A 22166-nucleotide genomic window follows, 5' to 3' on the forward strand; every position below is an offset into this window, starting at 1 on the left:
GCCGGTGGGTGAGGAGGAAAGGAGAGCCCAAGGCCATGCTGCTTCCATGCTGCTTTGGGGTTGGTTTTTCAATAGGGATCCCTAGCAAGGAGCAGTGTACACTTAAGGGAGGTCTGCGGTTGTGGCTGCCCTCTGTGCATGTACAGAAGGGAAGAGGAAAATGCTCCTTCTGCTTTCCCCCTTAATATTTAGTCCTACCTGGAGAAGCTACATTATGATGCATATGTGTGTTACATACAGGTACCTGTTGCATAGCCATCCAACATAAGAAACACATAAGTGGGTCTGGAAGGAAGGAACTGCATGATTTTCAGTCTGATAATCAGGGATAAACGATCATACTACAAGACACGTTTAGATGTCATAGTCAATGTGATGGCAAGTTGAGACAACTATGACTCTAATATATTTTGTTGTCTTTTCAGAGTGTTTTAGAGATTAAGGTTTTGAACAATGGATACACTGACCCAAACAATTTAAAATTTGGTGAAATTAAAATCTTGGGAGTTGTCAGAGGACCTTCAGCTGTTACAGTAAAACAAAATGGCACGACAGTTCCATCTCTCCATAATGTCAACTATGATGCTACAAAAGAGGTAAGCAGCTGATTCAAGGGTATTAAGACATCTGCCGAATAATATAACCTTTCTTCCTTAAACTTGGCATTGAATCAGATCTCAGTTGCAATATTAAGTCCTATATTTTTGAATAAATTCAAAAATGTACCACTAATGAAATATTTGCATTGAGAAATCAAACAACCTGGAATTGTTGTATGATGTTTAGTAAATAACACAAAATGTAATCAAACAAGGTTTCAATTTGACAGGGCAAACAAGAAAAGAAAATATGACAGAGCGTATGTACAATATGGCTAAGTTATTGCTGCAGTAAAATCCTTAATCTTTGGAAATTCCTAACTCTGAGTATTTGATTTTTTTTCAATCCTCCTAAAAACTTATTTACACCCTAAGAGAACTGAGAGGGAATATAGCATCTCCAACATGTACTTACTGAGAAGCTAGATGGTTCTGTGCTTGCCACCCATTTCCTTCCTCCGCCCTTCCCCTGCCCCTGTATAACTGTAAACCTTTTTTGTTGTGTTTTGTCAAATATAGGCTATATGCAGTTCAGGGCAAGGACCCTACCTCTATGGGTTAAATCTTTGCTTCACTAAAGCCATTGGCAAAACGCCCAATGGGCCATGATTTGACCCTGCATGTTTTTGTGAAATATCCGACACGTTTCTTACTGTCTCATAAAAAAATAACAAGATTTCCCAGGACTAACAAATCTCCCCTGTGACTCTGTCATATGTATAATTATGGGGAAGAAGTCAGTATTAACTATAAATAATAATTGAGTCAAACACTCCTAAATGCAATCGAAACAAATCCTGAGTATCATGGTGACCTTCAAGACACGTTCCTCTGAACTGCCTTTCAAATATAAACATAACTCCTGTAGCTGCTTTTAGGGTTGCCACTCTTCTGATGGAAAAATGCAAGGTTATCCCCACCCGCAGTCTCTTCCCAAGGCTTTCTACAAAACTGTATCCTTTATTAAGTCTCTTGCCTTTCTGCCTTGCGCCTGAAACATACCAAAAAATCTATCGTATTTAGCTGTGCTATCATTCCTTGGATGGGAAAGCAGAAATTCCTGTGCACAGGTGAAATCAGAATGGACTCCAAGCTCCAAGGGTCCCTGGGAAGCCCATAGGTTGGAATTCAAAATCAGTGCCATGTTAAAATAAGTCACAGTTACAGAGAGAGCTGAAAAATGCAACGGCCTCAGGTAAATTTGTTGTTTTTTGTTTCCGTTCAAAGCTCCTGCACATTACTGGCCTTCAGCTTGAATTGGGGAAACCCTACTCAGTGGACTGGTCCTCACAGGAGTCATTGGTTGAAGACAATGAAAAATTTAACTGTTATCCTGACTCAGGTGCATCAGAAGAAAATTGTACTGCTCGTGGCTGTATCTGGCAGGTAAGCAGAAATGATTTTGTGTGAAGCAAGAATAAGGACACTGCTTTAATGACACTAACTTAATTTATCTAAACTAAAAGAGTTGCTGACTAGGGTTTTTAAGTATTGGATGAACTTGCAGAATTGTTTTAGCAACACAACAAAATGTTTGAGTGATGAAAATAAGTCTGACTCTATGGATCAAGGTTGCCACCTATTTTGGGACATTGCCTCTCAGGGGATCACTTGGCAGCTTGCTTATGCATGGAAGGCAGAATTAATCATCCTTACCACTTTAACCATCACCACCACTATTGGGACTCAGGCTTTTGCCATTTTGCCATTGGGCTCTCTTTTTCCTCATCTGAAAAGACCAAACAAAAAGAGGAAATCGGCTGACATCAGCACCCCCAAAGCTGTGTCTTGAGTAACTCCTAAGATGTGAACCTAAGGTTTCTACACTTAGTACCTTCTCAAGTGTCACTTCATCCCTATTCTATTTTTCTCTTTCCCATCCTTCTCTTTAGCTGTTTGATTCCAAGGTTGGTTAGGATAAGGAGGACAATGGTAATCTGTGTGCCAGGCAAAGATTTCAGTAGATTCTAATGGAAGTAAGATTGAGTCCTTAGTGAAAAGATCTTGTTGGTATGCTCAGTCAATGAAATTAGTAAGGAAATAGGTGAATTCTCAGCCATTTCCTCCTGAAGAACAAAAGGCACTTCTTGTCATTTAGTGGTACTTGATGCATGCTTGATTTCACCTCTCAAACAATGTTTGATTGTACACCTGTTCAGAGGAAGTTGCAAGAGTTTTTCTTGTTGTCATAATTTTTCTTTTTAATGGTGAGTAAAAGTGTATTTCCCCCCCCCCTCCGTGTATTCAATAAAAGGTGGGCTTGCTTATCAAAAGCTTTCAGACAGAGAAAAACCCTCTGGGCATACACAAAGCAAGAAAAAAATCTCACTCTGAAAAGGAAAATATCAGAAAAAGACAAGGAATTTGACAGGCGGATTTAGAATAGTGACTGCTAAGCACCTGCATTAAATGCAGCATTCCTTGCCACTGCTAATATAATATCATTTTATTATAGAGAGATGCTTCTATTAAAAATACACTTAAGAAAAGGAAAGATAAAGTTATCAAGCTCTGATGTTTTTTAGATATAAATAAGTGATGATGAATCATAACTAAATCCCAGGAAGTTCTTTTCTTCATATTTCTAAACTTACTTTAATTCTCTGCATTGAAATTGTCAACTCAAATGCTGTATATCTGTGTAATTGTAATGGGATGTGCTCCTCCAACGGACACCACTGTAATGACAGGAAGTTTTCTCTGATCTTAATTGCATAAATCATTGTGTTCTTTGTTTGGGTTTGTTTTCACACTGTTCAGCATTGTTGCAGTCATCTTTCCAAGCAGTTGCTCATGTAATGAGTTACCTGTTAAAAATGGGATTTTTCTGGAATTGTCTTTTACTGTTATTAAAATGAATGATCTCATGAACTGTTTTCTAATCTGCAATATGTTTTTCAGGTTGCCTCTAACTCCCTTGTGCCATCATGTTACTACCCAAGTAATTATGGCTATTCTGTCAGTAACATTCAAAACACCACGTCGGGTCTTACAGCTGACCTCTCCAGAAATCTTAGTATCCCTGACCGCTATAGGGATCGTTCTCCCGCTATCAACACACTTTGCTTGGAAGTGAAATATCATGACAACAACATGTTGCAGTTCAAGGTAATTTCAGTCTGAATCTGTTGAGACAATCTATGCTGAGATTGGTGATGGTGATACTTTTTCATTTTTACTGAGCTGAAATGTGACTAGACTGTACATGGCTACAGAGGAGAGTAGGAGAGAATAAGAATTGACTCATCTTTTGAATGGCTTATGTAAAGGCCGCCACATTTGAAGCCCTGGTGCTCCGGGGCTCCCCATCAGATGCATCTTTCTGGGAGCAACTACACATCTGCCTCCTTCTAAAGAAGTGGCTCTCAACCTTTCCAGACTGCTGCACCCCTTTCAGAAGTCTGATTTGTCCTGCCTACTCCCAAGTTCCAGTTCACTTAAAATCTACTTGCTTTCAAAATCAGACATACAAACACAAAAGTGTCACAGCACAGTATTATTGAAAAATTGCTTACTTTCTCATTTTACTGTATAATTATAACATAAATCAGTTGGAATATAAATATTATACTTACATTTCCATGTACAGTATATAGAGCAGTATAAACATGTCATTGTCAGTATGAATTTTTACTTTTACTGAGTTGGTTAGTACTTTTTATGTAGCCTGTTGTAAAACTAGGCAAATATCTAGAAGAGTTGATGTCCCGCCTGCGTACCCCCAGGGATACGCTTACCCTGGTTGAGAACCACCGTTCTAGAGACTATTTCATTTTCTTTTGTCTTATCATTCAAAGAGAGTGATCACGTTTTCTCTAAACTGCTAATGATGGCTTGCTGTGCAAATAAGTGGATCACACTGCATTGTTTCTTACGGTTGCAGTAGCATGACATACTGATTCCTGATCCATTTGACCTATTCCATATGTAATGTGGACATGCTGAATATTAGAAGTGGTGTGAGGTTCCATAGTGCTTCTTCTCACCTCTTTGGGTTTTTTTCTCAGTAAGCTCTTTTCAGACAGCTCAGTGTGTTAGTTGAGCTACCTAAGTTTCAACAAACACCAATGATGAACATAGATGTGCAGGGTTTTATCTAAGCACTGAGGTAATAATTCATGAAGAAGCAGTTCAAGCTGTGAGAAATCAGCATCCATAGCTGTAACCCGCATAAGGTGCCTCAGAGATGGCTCCTATTTGTTTACCTTATAAAGGACACAGGGATTGAGAGTGGACTCCTGTACATTATGTAAGGTGTACAAGAGCTTGAGCAAGGACTCTGCAGCCACTTACTTTTCACGGTTCAACACATGTGCAGCATCGTCTTCCTTAGCTGAACATTCTACCAGCTTAATTCTGCTGCCTTTAATCAGGCTGAGTAGTATCATGTTCTGCGACTCCTCTCATTGGGCCAGATTCTTACTCAGACTGAATAGCACCTCACTCTCCAGTGAGCTCTCATCCAGCACTCATCCAGTTGAAATCCTACTCAAGGAGTGAGACACTGCTCAACAGAATTAACCAAGTACTGAAAATCCCTGTGTAAAATGTACTGTGTCTTTGTAGGACATGATAAAGATCTGAATTCAGTCTTCATGAAGTTAATTAATAAAGCCAAGTTTCATTAGAATACTCATTAATTAATGCCCCAATTAATATAAAAATGGTACATTCAAATGTTTGCTTGTATTAGTAACCAGTTGTAGAAAGGTCTTTGAACTCCATGTTAATACATATACCATCTTACCATGTATATAGCAATGGTATTAGGAGTTTATTATATTGGAAGCTTTGTATTTTTATAACATATTTGCAAATACATATCTCTAAATGCTTGTCATCTCAGTCAAAACCAAGGTTTTCACTTTTAACCCAAAACATGAATTTAGAGGTAAGAAAGGTCTTCCACCAAAAATTTTCCAACCTTTCATGTTTTTCTTAAACGTTGAGGGCTTTAGAGTGATAATGAAATAAATTACTTTCCATGAGCAAATTCTTTAGCAGAATTAATCCGGAGGTTTTTACTTGCAAAGGGGCATAAAGAAAAACCCGCTTTTATGATTTTAGGGCTCCTAGTAAGGATCCCTAAGTTTTGCTCCTGGACAGGAATATCCTTACATTCTTTTTAAGTCAGGCCTCTTTCTAAAACATATCTTACCAAGTTTGTTCTCTTGAGATTGTCTTATCAGTGTGTTATGCTGGTGTCTTGTTCTCTGAAACAAGCATGTGTAGCTGTTTCTTTTGGACCCTGTGTATCCTAGATTTACAACGGGCCCATGTTCAGTACATTGGCAATTAGTCTCTCATCAAATATTCGATGTAAACACTTAACAATAACTACCAGTTAGATACAAACACAAATTGAAAATATAGCATAAAAGAAAATAGTTTAAATAGTTAAGCAATATATAAGTTATAAAAGTTGCATGTCAGAGCTTGTATAAAAGATGTTTGGATGTTTGATGGCCAAGAGTGGTATCATTTTTGACATTTGGGGAGCCTGTCACTAGCTGACAGGAAGCGGAAGCCTCCTGGAATTAGCCTTACATTTCACTTAATAACAGACGTAACCAAAATATAAGAAGGTGGTATTGCATTTTCCAAGCATGATGGGAATAACAATAATTGTAAGTACCTTTTAATCATTCAGTTAACAGAGCAGGCAAATTGTAATAAACCAATATTATAAGAATGAATTATTAATTATTATTAATAAAGGTATTCTAATCTCTATAGGGGTCTATCTCTTACACTGCCCTAATACTCTTAGTGAGTAAAGCCTGAAATCTTCAGGTGACAATTAACTGTCATTGATTATTTTAGCAGAAAGTCCTGCTAAAGTGCTTTATCCCACAATCACAGGCTACTTCCCACTTCCCCCAGCCTCCAACTATCCACTACTAGCAGCCAAAACCTCCAGATTGGCCCCTCACATTGTCTACAATGCAGTTATTGAAGGCCAGTGCAGAAATTTTCTGGCATACTGAAAACTAAAAATGTAGAGGCAGCATAAATAAACTGTGACTTTAACATCAAAATAAACAACACAAAGGCTACTGTGCTGGTTGATTGCGTTTTTCATATGTAAATAAGCAGCCACACATTGCCACAAAATCCAGGAAAAAAAAGCCCCAGAATTTAGGTCCTATTTGTTGTAGAGTACAGGGACCACAACTATAATGTTTGCTGTTACTTTCCCTATGATATTTATTTACATTCTTGAACATGACCACACAGAGAAATAATTTTTTATTTCTCTTTGACTAAGGAGAACTTTTATTTAAAACTACAGTTGCAAGAAGCAGGTCTTATGTATTACACCTTCAAGACTACTGCCTTTCTTTTCATAGATTTATGATGCCAACAATAAAAGATATGAAGTTCCAGTACCACTATTTCTCCCTAGTACTCCAACAAGTACAGAAGCAGGTCGACTCTATGAAGTGACCATTAAGAACAATCCATTTGGTATCCAGATTAGGCGCAAAAGCACCGGAACAATTATGTAAGTGAAAACTTTGTTTGCTATAGATGACATTTTTATTTTAACTTGTATGTTTGGTGGAAATCCCTAAGTACTGGCTTCGCTGTGGCACCTATAAAGGTGGAATAGCCTAACTGCCTTGAGTACAATCCCATCTGAAACACTAGGTATGTACTCGGGCAGCTAACCTGTCCTGTTGCTGGCATCGCTGCGGCTACACCTGTAGTTTTATCATGCTAGCTTGACGAGAACTAGCACAGGTATGTCTGTCTGAGCCGGAAATCACACCTGAAGCTCCAGGGTAGACATATCCTTAGAGGGAACATTATTACATCAGTGATAACCTCCTCAAGAGCTTCCAGAGAGGAAAGAGTTTGCTGACAAACAACATCCTTATAATTGATGCTATCAGTGAATATAGTGTTTCTGGTATCAGCCAGGTACAACCTGCCAAAAGGGTGCCTGAGCTTCAGACACTGTTAGCCAAGCCCTCTTTTAAGACATTTCACAAAGACAAAGTTTCTTTTAGGCCATACCTTGTTTATGTCTGAAGTTCCACCTCAATCAGATCCTTCATCTTCCGGTGTTTTTTTCCAAAGGCTCACTCTGGTAAAGCCAAAGAGAGGCTTCATACTTTGGACATTCTTTTAGATTATCTCCTATAGAGTTTGTAGGAGTACAGGGCAGGTGGTTAGAGAGCTGTTTATATGTCACTGGATTTCTGACTGCATCAAACTCTGCTATTATCTAGCAAAGATTGCTTTGAGTCCAAGGGGTTGGACTAGATCAGTGGTTCTCAAAGCCGGTGCGCCGCTTGTTCAGGGAAAGCAATATTTTGGGCAAATTCTATGGTCTGTATTATACAGGAGGTCAGACTAGATTATCACAATGTTTTTTTCTGGGTTTGGAATCTTCTGAATCTATGAAAACTTTTTCTCCTGAGTAGTAGCACAAATTACACAAGAGACCCAAAATTTTCACAATTTGATTTTGGTTTGAAAGTTCAGGTGCTTATCCAAGCCAACAAAACTGTCTTCAGCCTTGACTTCACAAATCATTCAACCTTCATCATCAGTCTCTCTAACATCTCTTTTGCTTCCCCACGTCCCATCATTACTAAGCACACAATACACTGGGTTTAAAAACATCACTACAATTGAAATTAATATGTAGATTAATTAAAGTTTCCTTCAGTTCTAAGAAACTTCTGAATACATATTTAGTGTTCATTTTAACTAAATTCCAGAGTGTATTCAATAATGCCCAACTTCCTTGCACTCTGACACAGATAATCTTCTAGCAGATTAAAGAGTCATCCTGCACTTCATTAATAAAAGCAAATACATGGCTAATACACCAAATATTCTCTGTAACTTTCAAAATTCTCAACCACTGTTATTTGTGTACCTTTCCAGCTCTTTACTGATGAAAGTTGGGTAATTCTTCTCTTTCAGTTGGGATTCTCAGATACCTGGCTTCACCTTTAGCGACATGTTCATTCAGATTTCTACCCGTCTTCCATCAGAGTATGTCTATGGATTTGGTGAAACTGAACACACTACGTTTCGGCGTGATATGAACTGGAACACCTGGGGAATGTTTACGAAGGACCAGTCCCCTGGTGTAAGTAGAGATGAAGTTTGAATTAGATTCTTTCCTAAGCAGCAATGATGTTCTTGGTACACATGACTTTGAGTTTTTTCCAGGGTGACTGTAGTATATTTTGTTTTAAAACAATGCAGGCAGTAATATTGGTGTATGATATGCCCTGTTCACAGATATCATTATCATTACAAGAAACCAAAGCTCAGTTTAGTAACAGTTAAGTTCCTATCAGGTAACTTGGGGTTTGGAAAAAACTTCTCTTAAAACAGGTTATTCCATTTTGGATTAATTGCACTTTTCTCTGAAGCATCTAATATTTACCACATCTGGAGATGGGATAGCAGGCTATATGGGCCACTGATCTTATCTATGTCATGTCACTTCCTCTGTTTCTGAGGTGTATGTTGTTTTCTACAAGAGCTGAGCAGAATTGGAGAAGTATTTTTGGCAGTAGTTTTTGCCAATTTTCTCTCATCCTTCCCAAGTTCTGGAAATTTAACTTTTATTAACTTGTCAAGGTTTGATTATTTTGTTGAAGGCCACTTTGTGAAATACACTTCTAGCCTGAAATATTGTGGTTTTAATAGTTCATATAGACATGTCTTGGCAGCCGTTTTATCCACTTTGGAAATTTGGCTTGTGTAGAGAGGACAAGGAGAGGGAGAGCAACCATAGACAATCACTCTCACACGCCTAGTTAAAATATAAATATTGGCCAGGTTTCCTGCAATGCTGGATGCTCAGAGCTCTCATTGGCTTTAATGGGAATTGCAGGAGGGTGCCCAGCAATTGTGAAAGCAAGTGAGATTGGGGCAGAAATGGTGAGGAACATAAGCACAATGGTTCCACCTCCAAGAGTGAGATGGGTTAGGACCAGGTCCTGCAATCCCAACAGCCCTGCACTACGTGGGCCACCCTGAGGCACCAAGATGTCAGCAGCAAGAAGCAGGGAGCAAGGAGAAGGCAATTGTCAGGTCTCCCTGTGAGCAGAGCAGGCATTAGCTCAGATGGAGCCAGCCTCATATCACTTTAAGGCTGCTCCTATAAATGTGATTAAATGCTGGAGGACTTGGACATAATCCTGGGTGATCTTTTCTGACTTAAGGGGGTACAAAAAATGTCCACTCTTCCAAATTCATAGTCTGGGGCTGCTGCCCAAGGTGGCCCCACTCCCTGAGAAGATGTAGAAGTATGCCCGGGTAGGGCTTCTACCTGCAAACAGAAAGAGAAGTGGGTCTGTCTGGGGCCTCAAATGTAAATAGTAATTTCTATACACATATGTAAAACGACTAAGACTGATCACTAACTCAGCCTGACTTTAGAGACTAACAAATTTATTTGGGCATAAGCTTTCATGGGCTAGAACCCACTTCATCAGATGTATGAAGTAAAAGATATAGGAGCAGGTATAAATCCATGAAAGGATGTGGGTTGCTTCACCAAGTGTTTGGTCAGTCTAACAAGATCAATCAATTAACAGCAGGATACCAAGGGAGGAGAAATAACTTTTGAAGTTATTCCATGGGCCACTCTCTTTCCACTTCATTGGTTTTCTAGTTGTAAACGGCTGAGCTGTCATTGTTAAAAATGTGTGATAGGAAAATACATGGGTGGGTCATGTTATAGACTGTTACCTGTTTCTCTCCTTTATATGCTTCTTCATCAGTCTAATGATGATATATCTTGCTGTCTTCTACCTACCTAGAATGTTCACAAATATGTTCACCTCCAAAGTGAAACCATAACTTCTTTTTCTTGTTTTTTCAGTACAAATTGAATTCCTATGGTTTACATCCCTTTTACATGGGCCTGGAAAATGATGGAAATGCTCATGGAGTCCTCTTGCTTAACAGCAATGCAATGGGTAAAAAAAAAAAAAATCACAATTTTTTTTATTCCTGAAGTGTTTTCATACATTGTGTCCTTTTCCTTAAGAATGGATTATCTAAACATTCACTTTCTGCTTTCACTTTCTGGGTTTTCAGATGTCATATTCCAGCCAACTCCTGCTCTGACATATCGCACTATCGGAGGAATTCTGGACTTTTACATGGTGTTGGGCCCAACGCCAGAGCTTGTTGTTCAGGAATACACTGCAGTAGGTTTGATTATGTTAAAAGTTATACAATTAATTGTATTTTTGTCCTGCTTTCCATCTCACCACGATTAAATAATGTTTTCTTCCCCCCTATTTTACTGTTGTTAGCTGATTGGACGACCGGTCATGCCACCGTACTGGGCTTTGGGATTCCAGCTGTGCCGTTATGGATACAAAAATGACACAGAAGTCTCTGACCTGTACGAGGCAATGAAGGCAGCTCGGATACCTTATGTATGTTGATTACAGTTATAATTAGTGATGTTATTTGAATTCTCTAATCACAGGTTTGTTCTCTTGGGAAAAAGAAATGAGAAATCATTATGCCCTGTTCATAGATATCATTATCATTAGCCCAAACAAAAACTAAATTTAATCCTATCAGGACCAACTCTTGCTGTTCAACCTGGAAAGAATGAAAGTCAGACATTATGGGGAAAGTCTGTATCATTCCTTGTCACTTTCCCATCACCTACAACAGTGTTGATAAGGTTGTCCAAGATACCATAAGGCGTTTGCTTCCATCTCCTAGAGATTCTGAAGAGCAACACATTCTCTAACTTTATCCATATTGTGCCCTCATGCAGAACCTTAGTAGTAGCCTCATATTCCCTGTATCCGTGCATCTGGCTGTCAGAATACATTCATTTGAAAAATTATTCTTCCTTAACATTGCTGAGATCACTGTTAAGGTTTCGTGTAAGAGCAGAAATTGGATGAAGTCCACAGTAGGTCATATCCCATTACGGGCCCCCATTTGTAATGATACCCCTTTTCAAGTAGTCTGCAAGGATGGAACCCACGTCTCTGGATCTGAAAGCATGAGCCTCTACTTTTTGAATTAAAGGACCAAGCACATTATCTTAGAGAAAGTAGCAAACTCATAAACCTCTATATGTGGTCACTAGGGGATGCATCTTTTTTTAAAAAAGCCATTGTGTGTTCTTAACTCAGTTTACACTCTGTTGGTGGCCAGTGGTTTACTTCCACCTCATGTGTGGAAACTACAAACTGCAGAGCTTCCTGTAGCTGGGGTAGAAATCTGGTGGTGGGTCTTGTTATTGTCTGCACTATGAGTTTATGTAGTATTAGTTAACTTGAATTAAATAACCTGAGGTAAGAACACATCATATTGTCCAAGAGAAGACAAGGCCTAGAGTCAGATAAATAGCTACTGATGTTAGAATGGGTTATACACTTCTTTGGGGCAGGGAAGTTTATCCCAAATGTCAGAGGGCTACAGCAGTTCATCTCCATTTATGTATAGCCCCCACTCGTAACAATAACCCCAGTCAGTTTATTTATAGGTTTGAATTCTTGACGTCAGGAGCTAACAGCACAAACTACTGCTTAAGTTAAAGGACCATAAAATTTTTCCACCGTGTCTAAAATGACAATTCTGGCACTACTGTTGCACCATACCATTTTGTTTTCATGGCATTCTCCCTGCATGATAGAAAGCCCCGATTTATATATCTCTTTACTTAACTTTATTAGCTGCTGTATAAGAACATTGTAAAAACATGTACATAGAAAATGGTGCTTCCTTCAAATCTTAAATTGTGCCTCTATATAAATATTTTGAGCCAACATCTTCCTGGTGCAAATCCACGACATTTATAATATGGGTGAATATGCAGAACATACCGATGAATCTAGCCCAATATCTTTGCTATAAAATACAGCATTTTGCCATTTTACCTTTGTTCAAGGCAGCACTTCTTTTACTTTGATTGTTGTGTTTTAAATATGAGTTAGGCAAACTAATTCAGAAAAAAATAAGAACCCCAGATGTTACCATTTGAACATTCTGAAGTTAATCCAATCTTTCTAAAGTTCATTACGCCTTTAACTTCTAAAATAATTTCTAACCTTTTCTGTGTCTTGTTTTCACTTATTGCAGGATGTACAATATACAGACATTGATTACATGAACCGGAAGTTAGACTTTACTCTCAGCCCAAACTTTTCAGGCCTTCCTGCTCTGATTAACCGAATAAAAGATGAAGGAATGAGATTCATCATTATTCTGGTCAGTAATTTGGTACTTTTTTCTTTACTTAGTATACTTATAGATTGTGAAATACCATAATTCATTTAATGAATTAAATAATGTGCATATTTGTTCCTTAAAATAACTGTAAATCTGGATTCTCTCTGTATTTTAGGACCCACCCATATCAGGCAATGAAACAAATGATTATCTAGCATTCACAAGAGGTGTGCAGGATGATGTCTTCATCAAATGGCCTAACAGCACTGAGATTGTCTGGGCAAAGGTACTGTTGTGAGAACTAGTTTAAAAATGAGGAGTGGATTTCAAAGGCAAAAATGACTGTTCTGAGTAAATTGCATTTTTTTTTTTAAATTGAGGACTATCTTATGTGGAGTCCTCGAGCTTTGCCTGCCACCCCTCTTGTTAAGTGTGTCTGTGCTACCTGTGGGAGAGGTAATAGTGAGATGATTTAGACTGTAGTGCTATCACTATAACAATGATATTCAGCTGTATCCCTTTTTTTCTTAGGGGAGGGGTGTGCATGTTCATGGAAGGAATTTATTTTGTACAGTGCTAAATGTACGTACGCTGCAAAACATGTAATATTTTCTTTGCAGTTGTGTGTGCACTCTGACCTGCAAAGAGTACATTTTAAAAGCTGTAGTATGTCTCAGAAACTACATAAAAATCAATTCAGTGTAGCTTAATTTCTTTTCTTCCCTCCTTTCTCTTTAGGTTTGGCCAGAATATCCTAATGTAGTAGTTAATGATTCTGCAGATTTAGAAACACAGATCCAGGTATGTACGCTTAACACTTCTACCAATGTTCCCTTCAGCCCCCTCTCTCACAGTCTCTCCACCTCAATCTGCTCTACTTTCCTTCCTTCCTTCCTTCCTTTCTGTGAATGATCTCCCTTTCTCTGGTTTTCCAGTTCGCTAATCACTCCTAGCACAGCCCCACACCACAGATTTTCTTTTAATAGGGGAAAAAACCATGGAACTAAAATGACATTTCAAAAAGTCCCTCTGCTTGTGTGTTATATTCCTTCCACCCTTTTTCTTATGGACTTAAACTGTAAGATCTTCAGGGCGGGGGCTGTCTAGCACTCTGTATAGTACTGATGAGACCATGTTCCCAGTTGGTCTGTAAGGCTGTAAAACAAACTGTAAATAATAAATAATAGTTGTTATTAAATGTACTTTATATACTAGTCATCCTACACCTACACTTTGTATAATAAAAAAGAGTTGGATAGTGAAATCTTACAATATTGGGAGTGTTGAACAGCCGTAGGATTGTTAATGAGCACTATTACTAATCACACACACTGTTGGCTATTAAATGCCCCAGCCATTCATATGATGTAATCCCTAGTGTTCCTCACACTCCATTCATTTAGATTTTGGTTCCCCCTAATTGTACTGGTGCTGGATAGAATCCTATGGAAACACAGGGTAAAATCCTGGCTCCATTGAAATCAGTGGCTTAGGATATGTCTGCACTAGAGCTAGGAGATGTAATTTCCAGATTCATAGAATCATAGAATATCAGGGTTGGAAGGGACCTTAGGAGATCATCTAGTCCAACCCCCTGCTCAAAGCAGGACCAATCCCCAGTTTTTTGCCCCAGATCCCTAAATGGCCCCCTCAAGGATTGAAGTCACAACCCTGGGTTTAGCAGGCCAATGCTCAAACCACTGAGCTATCCCCCCACCCCGCCCCTTTAGATTAAGTACACATAGACTAAAAATAGAAGTGTAGCCACATCAGCACAAGCACTAGGAGGAGCTAGCAGCCTACGTACATCCCTAGGTATCTGATGGGATCATACTCTGATCTGCTAGGTTCTTCTGCAGCTTTCGGCATGGTAGCTCTGCTTCTATTTTTATCACACTAACTCGGTCAGAGCTATTGTTGTTCTGTCTACCCAAGCTGGAAATTGTACCTTCTACTCCAATGAACACACAGCCATGGAGACAGCATTTCACCTTCTGTCCCTATTACCTGATAGCAATCCCACAGATACAAGCTGTTCAAACCTGGCCTATGAGTGTGGCCAGGCACCAGCAAGAAACATAAGACATCCTTTCCATGGAGTCTTGAGCAGCCTCAGTTCCCCCTGAAGCCAGTATATGGAATCAGGCCCTAAAGCTGTCTAGGGCCTTCGACATCTGCCTTTTTTGTGATAGGTTATGAGTAGTACTGGTTTACAAGTCAGTACTGTATTAAGAATTGAGGCCTGTGAGAAGTGAATGGTTCATCCTCTTCTTAAGAAGAATAATGTTGACATGACTTAAGAACACAGGAGCTGGCATACTGGGTCAGACTGACAGCAGCACGTATCAGAACTTCAGGGGGAGTGTACAGAACAGAGCAAAAAAGTACTTCCTCCTGTTTGTATTAAAACTGTTGCCTGTTAATTTCCATTGGTGACCCTTGGTGTTTGCATTGTGCGAAAGTGTAAATAACACTTCACTTTTTCTACACTATCTATGACTCTGTAGACCTCTGTCATATCTCCCTTTGTCTTGTCTCTTTTAAGCTGAATAATCAGTCTTTTTTTCTCTCTCTCCTTGTATGGAAGCCATTCCATACCCTTGGTCATCTTTGTTGCCCTTCTCTGAACCTTTTCCAGTTCCACTATATCTTTTTATTTTCCCCTGATGAGGCGACCAGAATTGGACACAGTATTCAAGGTATCAGTGTACCATAGATTTATTTAGTGGCATTGTATATGTATAGTTGGGATTATTTTTTCCAGTGTGCATTACTTTCCAAAGTTGAGTTTCATCTGCCATTTTGTTGTCCAGTCACCCAATTTTGTGAGATCCTTTTTTAACTCCCCAGTCTCCTTTGGACTTAGCTATCTTGAATAATTCTATATTGTCTGAAAACTTTGCCATTTCACAGTTATTGGTCCATGAGACGACCTTCTCTCTTATCCCATGACTATTTAGTTTGCTTAAAAGCCTTTGGTGAGGGACCTCATCAAAGGCTTTTTGAAAATCCAAGTACACTATATCGACTGGATCACCATCATCCACATGCTTGTTGAGCCCCTTTAAGAATTCTAATGGAACCGTGAGGCATGGCTTACTTTTACAAAAGACTCTTCCCCCCAAAATTATCTTTATCCAGATTTGTTGCCCCAAAAGAATAGCTTTATTTTGGGTATCTCCCCCTCCTCCTCTGCAGTGAAAACTGATGCAGATAGTTCATTTAGTTTCTCTGCAATGGCCTGATCTTCCTAAACATCTTTGTCATCTAATGGCCCGCTGCCTGAGTGGCAGGCTTCCTGCTTCTAATGTACTTACAAAAAATCTTACTGTTAGTTCAAATTCTTTCTTGGTTTGCCTTATGATACTCTCACAATAAACTTGCCAGAGTTTGTTCTCCTTTCTATTTTCCTCTCTTGAATTTGACTTTCAAATGTTAAAGGATGCCTTTTTTACTCTAATGGCCTCCCTGTCTCTGCTGTTTAGCCAGGTGGCATTCTTTTGGTGCTCTTACTCTCTCTTTTTTATTTGGATTATGCATTTAGTCTGATACTCTATTTACCTGAGACTATTTACTTTAGTCTGAGACAGGTTAACTTGAACAGTTAACAAAGAATACGAGTTTTAGGATTGCGTTTCATACAACTGTAGGAGCATATTAACAATAGATGTCTGTAGTTTAACTGCAATCTTAGTCAGTGGTTTAATTTGATTAGGTTGTTAAATCAGTTGAATACATTGATATCCAACACCTGTGTCTCTTTTCACATATTGTATGTTACTATTTTAGCTGTACAGAGCTTATGCAGCTTTCCCAGATTTCTTCCGCAATTCTGCAGCACAGTGGTGGCAAAAAGAAATAGTAGAATTCCACACTAATCCAGCTAATCCAGAGAAGAGTGTAAAATTTGATGGCCTGTGGACTGTAAGTGCATGCCTTGTCTTGTTTTGTTTCTTTGTTTAGTAATACACCATGTAGGACATTTGTTACTGGTTTCACGCAATTCTTACTATTCTAAGAAGGCTTCAGTAACTTTTATGCTACTAAGTAGTTGATTATCTTTAACACCATGTTGACTGCTCCTTCATCTCAATGGCTGAGCCCACAATGAGGAAACCTGAGTGTTAGCCTCACCAATAAGTTCAAACACTACGTATCTGTTTAATGCTGTTTGTTTTGGGGGATCTGTGCCTGATGGCCACATTTCATAATGCTTTCTGTGGGAGTTATAGGATCGGTGAGCCAGTGGTGGTGAGCCAGTATAAACAACTGTGGATGAAATGCAGGTTAGCAGGAAGGTAAATCAGAGCACTAGTTCTAGCAAAGTAATCTAACACCTGCTCCTGCAAGGATATTTCCCAGTTGTGTAATCTTTGTGAGTCAATTTAGTGCTCAAAACAGTTGGGGTTAAAACAAATATACTTCATCGAGTTATTGTTTAGTTGGGCACTGTGTAAGCTTCCTCCCATCACTATCAGTGCACATCCGTCCCTGTGGAAAAGTTAAATTTCAGGTTATGAAATTGCCCAAAATGCAATAATGTAGACCACCTAAACAATTCACGTAATATCTTTAGATGTGATGAGTGTACAATGTATATCCACACATACTAAACGGGCCGTATCAGTCAGCATTGTTTTGACAAATAATGTTCTCTTAACAACTCCTCCCAAAATCACTGCAAAAGATCATCTTGCTTTCTAAATAATTGTAGCCACCCAGTGTAAAATAACTGGGTTAATGTATTATTACCATGAGGGAAAACCTGCTGTTAAGAAAAATCTGTGTTCCTGCAGTTTGTTTTATGTAAATGGCTGATATATGAAATTTTGGGGTTGAGTTTCAAAGCTGTCTAGGGGATGATGACACACGCTAGTTTTATTGGAAGATATGTCTAAATTCCCTAGACTCCTTTGAAAATCACAACTTCAGGAGATTACAATATGTCTGGCTTTCATTTATAGAAAATGTTACTCTCCTAAAGAAATATGTCAACACAGAGATTTCTGAGCTTATTAATGCAGTACAATAATGATATGGCAATTAGGATAAACACCATCAAGATCATTATACTGTACTTTGACAAGCGGCGAAAAAATCTATTGGTGGTCTATTCTGTGTTTCTGAATCCAGCACAAACGTCTGTGTGTTAGCGTGTATAAAAGGAATGACGGGGGAGCATTTTGGATGGATCGAGTAAAATATGCAAAGTGGAGCCTGTTGAATAGTAAAATGCTTGACTGGTGAATACAAGGACAGAGTTCAGATTGCAGTGATCTGTGGGGACATTTCAATGGGCATATGGCGCTACTCAGCGTGCATATGGATAATAGAATTGGAGCTGTGTGAGAAACATGGAACACGTGCAGCTTCTAGGCTTAAAGAGTGCACCCCTCTGCCCTGTGTAGTGAGCTTGTCTCTTCCCCATGCTGATTCAGAAATGTCACAGATGTACTCCACAGGGAGTTATACAGCCACGTCCATAGCTTCTCAGCCAGGAGCCTGAGAAGTAGGGGCCTTTAGTGTATGGAAATAAAATGGAAGTTTGGGGGAGCACCCTAATTAATTCAGTCAGAGCTCGGGAAGGCCAACAGTTAGTGGGGAAAAGAAATAACATTTGTAACAGCACAGCATTTGTCAGCAGAAGGGTTCTGATGAATTTTCCATTTGTACTGAATTAGTGTGTATATTTGCTTCCTTGTTTGTAAGTAGGCATATTTTTCCCTTAGAATTCAAACTGGCAGATTTAGGAAACTTTAGTTCATTGAATATCTGAGTTGACATTGGTTCAGAACAAAGTTACTGAATATTTGTGTTCTTTTCTTAAAAACTTAAATATATATATATTAGGACATGAATGAACCAGCAAGCTTTATTAATGGAGCAGTTAATGGCTGCAGAGAACCACTTCTAAACCACCCCCCTTATATGCCAGGTAAGGAATCTTGTCTGTAGTTTGCACTCTTATTATCACATACATTGTTATTAAATCATACCCTGTGTCACCCAGCAGAAAAGATTTGTAAACTGGATCCTTTATTATTAATGATTCTCTGTGGGCCAAAAGAAGAGAGTTTATTTGGTCCAACCTTGCATAAAATATTCAGCATTAATTTATTTTTTCATATTAAAATCCATGCTGCAAGGACAGGATTGTAAGCATCACTAATAATATTTTATTTAAGATTACTTCCTATGATATACTTTGGGGCTGTAGTTAAAAATCTAAGGAGAACATGCAAACTAAGGTCCTGATTCCACATACTAAAATGGTACTTTTGTAGTGAGGAGAATGGTAGTTGGTACACGCTCATATCCAGATTGTAATAATATTGTGGCCGTGAATTAGTACACAAGAGTGTTGGACGTAGATAGTATTTGGAGACAACTTCTCAAAAAATTGGAGTGACACCATCAAGGGATGCATCCTGCCATCATTCTACTTGAGGAACTACTGTTGCAAAATTGCTGGGAAGACATGGCCCTAAATGTTCTTGCCAAAATATATCCGGACACAGGAAGTTGAAAGAGGGCAGTAGTAAAGGAAAAATGGAGGTTTCAAGAGTGAGTGACTTACCTGGTTTCTTGTTGGCACTATGTTTAATGGTTTGACTTTTAATCTCCTCCTTGTTAGCTTTGGCAGAAAAGGAAAAAGGGCTGGATCTTGTGACCTTGTGCATGGAAAGTCAACAGTTCCTGCCAGATGGGACCCCTGTCAGGCACTATGATGTACATAGTCTATATGGATGGTCACAGGCAAAACCTACCTACTAGTAAGTCATTTTCACGTTGTTATTCTCAAAAACCTAGTGTCTTTGCAGCCAGATGGTGGTCTCAATTACTGAGGTGGAAACCCTGAGTATTTCCATTGATATCAGTGGAAGTAGCTTCAGTGGCCTAATTGAGCCTCACCCTTGATGATCTGCAATTCCATCATTAATAGTTTGTTGACTTCCATGGGCTTTGGATCAGGTCCAAAAAATACCGCTAGCTTGGACATCTAAAATGTGGTCCCAGCAAATACAGCTTTATTTACCAGGGTAAAAGATGACCGTTGAGTTTCTTTTTGCACGCCAGTGATATAGCAGGTCTGTAACAATTAAATTGCCTCTCCTGTTTATGTGCTTGGAAGAGAGAATGGTAATCCATACCAAAGTATGAAACTTTTGAAGTTTGTATAACTCTAACTTGCAAAGCTCTTTGAGAACTTCAAATAAAAAATACCACAGAAGTGCAAGCGATTAGCACTGTTGTTAGTTCACTGTGTAGTATGTAATATAACCACAATACAGCATTTATAAAATGTTAGTCTAGTGTGAAAAATATTAAGGGCCAGAGTGTAGGTGTGCAAGAAATTATGCATAACCCTTCTCCCACTCAGTCCCAGAACAATCTGTATCCTTGTGCTCCCAGTGCTTCATCCTGAGAGGGGCTGAGCACTTCACAGGTTTGTTCTGGAGAACGCTGATGCTGACTGCAAAGGCAGCAGCCCCAACTCTTTCCCCACTGGCAAGTAGTTCTGATCTAGGTCCTCATCCTGTAAACATTTATGCACATAAGTAACTTTACTTTTGCAACTAATTCTTCTTAACTCTATAGAACTACTGACAGTAAATTTAAACATGTGCACACATGGTTATAGGATCAAGGCCTCAGAAGCTAAGAACTACGTTTTCCATAGAAATGTGGTCTCTCCATTTGATGTCTCCTAATTAGGTATTTTACAGAAGGGATTTTTCCTACGATTGCGACATCTAATGTGCTTATGTTTGTATTTTTGATATCAGTGCTGTCCGCAATGCCACAGGGGAACGTGGAATTGTTATCACCCGATCAACATATCCCTCTAGTGGACAATGGGCAGGTCACTGGCTTGGAGATAACTATGCAAGATGGGACCAACTTGAAAAATCTATTATTGGTATGAGGAGTAACTTCTTTTAATGGCCCTCAAGCTTCAAATCATCACAGAGGAAAAATGTCTGCTGAAGCACAATTGCTGCGCTTAGAGTTAATTTTGTTTTTCGAGCTATTTGTGATGTTATCATTATTTTCGATATAGGGAGTAGCCCTGAAGCCTGAATGAACTTCTTAGGATTGCCCAGTGTAGAACAACTCTCCTTATTGGTGAATAAGTAACATCTGAGCAACCTTGAAACATGTTAAGTTGTATCCAACCTGAGCTATTGTTTTCAACAAAATTAAACATCTCTTTGTCAGGTAGACTAAGACAGCTAAGACTGGCTGTTCAGTTGATGCTACATGTATTCAACAACACAGTAATGAAGGTACAACGTAAGGAGCTGAAATATGAAGAATCTCCAAATTAGCGTGACCAAAAGATCATAGGGCATTCAGAGAGGTGATTAATTAAGATCAACTGCATGAGCTTACCACAGAACTACAGGAAATCACATTTCCTGTGACATACAGCACACGGTTCGATGCCGTATAGTACAAAATCAACGTTTGGAAAACCACTACATAACCAGTGGGACACCGGCTAGTCTCCAGATGCTAACAGATATGGGAAAACTGCGAGGTGGTTTTGTACTGGGAGATGAGAGGGTTTCAGTAAGAGAGGGACAAATCCTTGGAGCTTGAATAGGGATGCAGAACTCTTTTTGTTGAGTCATCCAGACACCGGGTAATTGAACCATGCATAAGAGGCAATGGTATTTTTGCTGAATCACTGCAAAGTTGTATCAAGTGTCTAATTAGCTTCAGTGTAGGGGTGTAAGCTCCAACCTATGGCGCTTTCTCACGTATCTGGATTTAGAAACAAAGAGGGCTCAGACCCATAAGGAAAACCCTAGAAACATTCAAGCTTATAGGGGCTTAGGCTGAGGTTTATGTTGTGTTGTCATGTAAACTACCAAGAAAAGCAACTTTCAGTTGTCGTGTAAATTTGGATGATATCACAGCAAGCAAGTGGAATTGTGCCATTTTACAGTTTTGTATCACGGGGAAGTGGGACCAAGACAGTATCCTTGTCTGTAGGGAATCCCATCTGGCCCCACCTCCCCTTCTAAGAATCCCTCCTTATTTGGCTTGACAGAGAAAGATGCAACCGAAGAGTTTGTCTTATTTATTTCTGGATTTTTTGGCAGGTATAATGGAGTTTGGCCTCTTTGGAATTTCCTATGTAAGTTAAGCTATTAGTTAAAAACATTGAGAATAGGAATTTAATACCATTCTAGTCATCTACAGTATTTAGTTCTAATTACCTTTTAAATGCTTTTAGATTGGAGCAGATATCTGTGGCTTCTTCAATGATACAACGTATGAAATGTGTGCCCGCTGGATGCAGCTTGGATCATTTTACACCTATTCTAGAAATCATAATGTGATAGGAACTATGGTGAGTTGACGGTTCTCTGTGAATTA

At 39.0% G+C, this 22166-nt stretch overlaps 1 protein-coding gene across 1 annotated transcript in view; it reads left to right on the top strand.

The window, feature by feature from the left end:
* The window catches only part of SI (sucrase-isomaltase), a 174788-nt gene that overhangs the window by 134255 nt on the left and 18367 nt on the right, over positions 1-22166 (top strand). The window contains exons 70-86 of the mRNA XM_074963634.1: positions 426-596; positions 1827-1985; positions 3501-3707; positions 6950-7104; positions 8538-8706; positions 10456-10552; positions 10674-10786; positions 10895-11020; positions 12690-12818; positions 12955-13065; positions 13518-13580; positions 16569-16703; positions 18630-18714; positions 19414-19552; positions 20567-20700; positions 21890-21924; positions 22024-22140. Coding sequence (XP_074819735.1) covers positions 426-596; positions 1827-1985; positions 3501-3707; positions 6950-7104; positions 8538-8706; positions 10456-10552; positions 10674-10786; positions 10895-11020; positions 12690-12818; positions 12955-13065; positions 13518-13580; positions 16569-16703; positions 18630-18714; positions 19414-19552; positions 20567-20700; positions 21890-21924; positions 22024-22140 — 2145 coding nt within the window. The remainder of the gene's footprint in view (positions 1-425; positions 597-1826; positions 1986-3500; positions 3708-6949; positions 7105-8537; positions 8707-10455; positions 10553-10673; positions 10787-10894; positions 11021-12689; positions 12819-12954; positions 13066-13517; positions 13581-16568; positions 16704-18629; positions 18715-19413; positions 19553-20566; positions 20701-21889; positions 21925-22023; positions 22141-22166) is intronic.

This window comes from Natator depressus, chromosome 9 (genome assembly GCF_965152275.1).
Source record: "Natator depressus isolate rNatDep1 chromosome 9, rNatDep2.hap1, whole genome shotgun sequence".
Taxonomy (NCBI): domain Eukaryota; kingdom Metazoa; phylum Chordata; order Testudines; family Cheloniidae; genus Natator; species Natator depressus.